The 3,772-nt window shown below is 48.0% G+C and overlaps 1 protein-coding gene across 1 annotated transcript; it reads left to right on the top strand.

Annotated features, from left to right (window-relative positions):
• Nucleotides 1-632: 632 nt before the first annotated feature.
• LOC110291116 (thyroid hormone receptor-associated protein 3-like) lies at nucleotides 633-3,766 on the top strand. Its single transcript, XM_021158071.2, is given in 4 exon segments — nucleotides 633-829; nucleotides 831-1,314; nucleotides 1,316-3,395; nucleotides 3,398-3,766. Coding segments are annotated over 4 exon segments (2,850 nt in total). The 5' UTR covers nucleotides 633-695; the 3' UTR covers nucleotides 3,550-3,766.
• The last annotated feature ends 6 nt before the right edge of the window (nucleotides 3,767-3,772 follow it).

Below are 3,772 nucleotides of genomic sequence, written 5' to 3'. Positions count from 1 at the left end.
CAGGAATTTTATCTTGAAAGTGTGTTGGATTTTGTCAGAGGCCTTCTCTTTACCTAATGAGATGATCATGTGTCTTTTTCTTTCATTTTGTTTATATGTGGATTGCAGGTGTTTACTTTTGTGTATTGAATAATTTTTGCATCTCTGAGATGAAGCCCTCTTGATAATGATGGATGATCTTTTGGATGTATTCTTGGAGTTAGTTTGCAAGTATTTTATTGAATAGTTTTTCATGAGAGAAATTGATCTGTAATTCTATTTGATGGGTGTTTATGTGGTTTGCATATCAGGGTGAATGTGGCTTCATAAAATGCATTTGGCAATATTCCTTCTGTTTCTATCTTGTAGAATAATTTGAGGAATATTGCCATTACATCTTCTTTGAAAGTCTGGAAGAATTCTGTGCTAAAACAGAATTCTGTGCTGGCCCTGGTTCATTTGTTTGTTTTGTTGTTTTTGTTTTTGTTTTATTTATTTGTTTGTTTGTTTTACTTGTTTCTTTTTTTGTTGGGAGACTTTAATGGCAGCTTCTAGTTCACCAGGGTTATAAGTCTGCTTAAATTGTTTATTTGTTTATGATTTAACTTTGGTAAGTGGTACCTATAAAGATTAATTAGAGAGGTTCAGGCCAGTTGTGCCGTTGCGAGATTGCAGCTGTAGTCGCTCCAGCCGGTCAAGGTGTAAACTCTTCTAAGATGTCAAAAACAAACAAATCCAAGTCTGGATCTCGCTCTTCTCTCTCAAGATCTGCATCCAGATCTCGGTCTCGTTCGTCTTCAAAGTCTCGGTCCAGAAGCCGATCTGTCTCTCTTTCAAGGAAGCGCAGGCTGTTCTAGGTCTCGTTCCAGATCATATTCTCCAGCTCATAACAGAGAAAGGAATCACCCCAGAGAGTATCAGAATTGAGATTTGTGAGGTCACAACAGAGGCTACAGGAGGCCGTATTACTTCCACGGGCGAAACCGAGGCTTTTATCCATGGGGCCAGTATAACTGAGGTAGCTATGGAAACTACCATTCCAATTTTCAGAACTACCAGCAAGCATACAGCCCTCGTCGGGGCCGTTCTAGATCCCGGTCCCCAAAGAGAAGGTCCCCTTCACCACGGTCCAGGAGCCATTCTAGGAACTCTGACAAGTCATCCTCTGACAGGTCAAGACGCTCCTCATCCTCCCGGTCGTCCTCCAACCACAGCAGAGTTGAGTCGTCTAAGCGAAAGTCTACAAAAGAGAAAAAGTCCTCTTCCAAGGATAGCCGGCCACCTCAGGCAACTGGTGATAACCAGGGAGGTGAGGCTAAGGAGCAGACATTCTCTTGGAGGCACCTCTCAAGATATAAAAGGGTCTGAGAGCTCAAAGCCATGGCCAGATGCCACCACCTATGCTGGTTCTGCATCACGGGCCTCGGTTTCTGATCTGAGTCCCCGGGAGAGAAGCCCAGCTCTCAAAAGCCCCCTCCAGTCTGTGGTGGTTAGGCGAAGGTCACCACGCCCTAGCCCTGTGCCAAAACCCAGTCCTCCACTTTCTAATGCATCCCAGATGGGCTCATCTATGTCAGGGGGTGCTGGATATCAGTCTGGAGCACACCAAGGTCAGTTCGACCATGGCTCTGGGTCTTTGAGTCNATCCAAAAAGAGCCCTGTGGGTAAGAGTCCACCAGCTACTGGCTCTGAATATGGTTCATCTCAGAAAGAGGAGAGTGCTGCTTCGGAAGGAGCAGCATATTCAAAAAGGTATCTGGAGGAGCAGAAGACAGAGAATGGGAAGGATAAGGAGTGGAAACAAACAAATGCCAATAAGGAGAAGCTGAAGGAGAAAGGNGGCTTCTCTGATGCTGATGTCAAAATGAAATCCGATTCATTTGCTCCCAAGACGGACTCTGAGAAGCCCTTCCGAGGCAGCCAGTCGCCCAAAAGNTATAAGCTTCGGGATGACTTTGAGAAAAAGATGGCTGACTTCCACAAGGAGGAGATGGATGAGCANGATAAGGACAAAAGTAAGGGAAGGAAGGAACCCGAGTTTGATGATGAGCCCAAATTTATGTCTAAAGTCATAGCCGGTGCAAGCAAAAACCAGGAGGAGGAGAAGTCAGGCAAGTGGGAGAGCCTGCACGCAGGGAAGGAAAAGCAGAGGAAGGCAGAGGAAATGGAGGAGGAGCCTTTCACAGAGAGATCCCGAAAGGAGGAGCGTGGAGGGTCCAAGAGGAGCGAAAGTGGGCACAGGGGCTTTGTGCCAGAAAAGAATTTCCGGGTGACTGCATACAAGGCGGTCCAGGAGAAAAGTTCATCCCCGCCCCCGAGGAAGACCTCTGAGAGCCGTGACAAGCTGGGAAACAAAGGAGACTTTTCCTCGGGGAAGTCTTCCTTTTCCATTACCCTGAAGACCCAAGTCAATGTCCGGATGGACTCCTTCGATGAGGACCTTGCACGACCTAGTGGTTTATTGGCTCAGGAACGAAAGCTCTGTCGGGATCTAGTCCANAGCAACAAAAAGGAGCAGGAATTCCGTTCCATTTTCCAGCACATACAGTCAGCTCAGTCTCAGCGTAGCCCCTCAGAATTGTTTGCTCAGCACATAGTGACCATTGTTCATCATGTTAAAGAGCATCACTTTGGATCCTCTGGAATGACATTGCATGAACGCTTTACTAAATACCTAAAGAGAGGAAATGAACANGAAGCAGCTAAAAATAAGAAAAGCCCAGAGATACACAGGAGGATAGACATTTGCCCCAGTACATTCAGAAAGCATGGTTTGACTCATGAGGAATTGAAAAGTCCACGGGAACCTGGCTACAAGGGTGAGGGAAAATACAAAGATGATCCTGTTGATCTTCACCTTGATAGTGAACGTCGTAAAAATCATAAGGAGAGAGATCTTAAGCGAGGTAAATCAAGAGAGTCAGTGGATTCCAGAGACTCTAGCCACTCAAGAGAAAGATCAACTGAAAAGACAGAGAAAACCCACAAAGGATCAAAGAAGCAGAAGAAGCACCACAGAGCAAGAGACCGGCCCAGGTCCTCCTCCTCCTCCTCCTCCCAGTCCTCCCAGTCCTACAAAGCAGAGAAGTACCCTGAGGAGGCAGAAGAGAGGGAGGAGAGCACCTCAGGTTTCGACAAATCCAGATTAGGGACCAAAGACTTCGTGGGTCCGAATGAAAGAGGCGGCAGAGCTCGGGGAACCTTTCAATTTCGTGCAAGAGCGAGAGGATGGGGCAGAGGAAACTATTCTGGTAACAATAACAACAACAGCAACAATGATTTTCAAACGAGAAGCCGGGAAGAAGAATGGGATCCAGAGTACACGCCCAAGAGCCAGAAGTATTACCTGCATGACGACCGGGAAAGCGAGGGCAGCGACAAGTGGAGGAGCCCAGGCCGCGGCCAAGGAGCCTTTCCCGGGGGCGGGGCCGGTTCATGTTCCAGAAGTCCAGTACCAGCCCCAANTGGGCCCATGACAAGTTCAGTGGGGAGGAGGGAGAGATAGAAGACGATGAGAGTGGGACAGAGAACAGAGAAGAAAAGGACAGTTTACGGCCCTCAGCTGAGTAGGGGCAGCTCTTGATGGAGCCCTTGCCTGGGGGAGAAAGGCGCTGGGAGAGGCTGGTGGAGCTAAACAAGGAGCCTCAAGAAGATCCTGAAAACGCCACCCCACAACCCACTAGCCACACAGAATCCATCCCACGACAGCAGAGTGTGTCCCTGGTGCCATCCGTCTCACTGGACAGAGGACAGGACGCTGCCACCGAGCCTAGATCAGACCACACACTGGGCT

This window comes from Mus caroli, chromosome 3 (assembly GCF_900094665.2).
Source record: "Mus caroli chromosome 3, CAROLI_EIJ_v1.1, whole genome shotgun sequence".
NCBI classification, from domain to species: Eukaryota; Metazoa; Chordata; class Mammalia; order Rodentia; family Muridae; genus Mus; species Mus caroli.
Note: the sequence above shows the minus strand (reverse complement) of the source record. Positions and strands in the feature narration are given on the sequence as shown.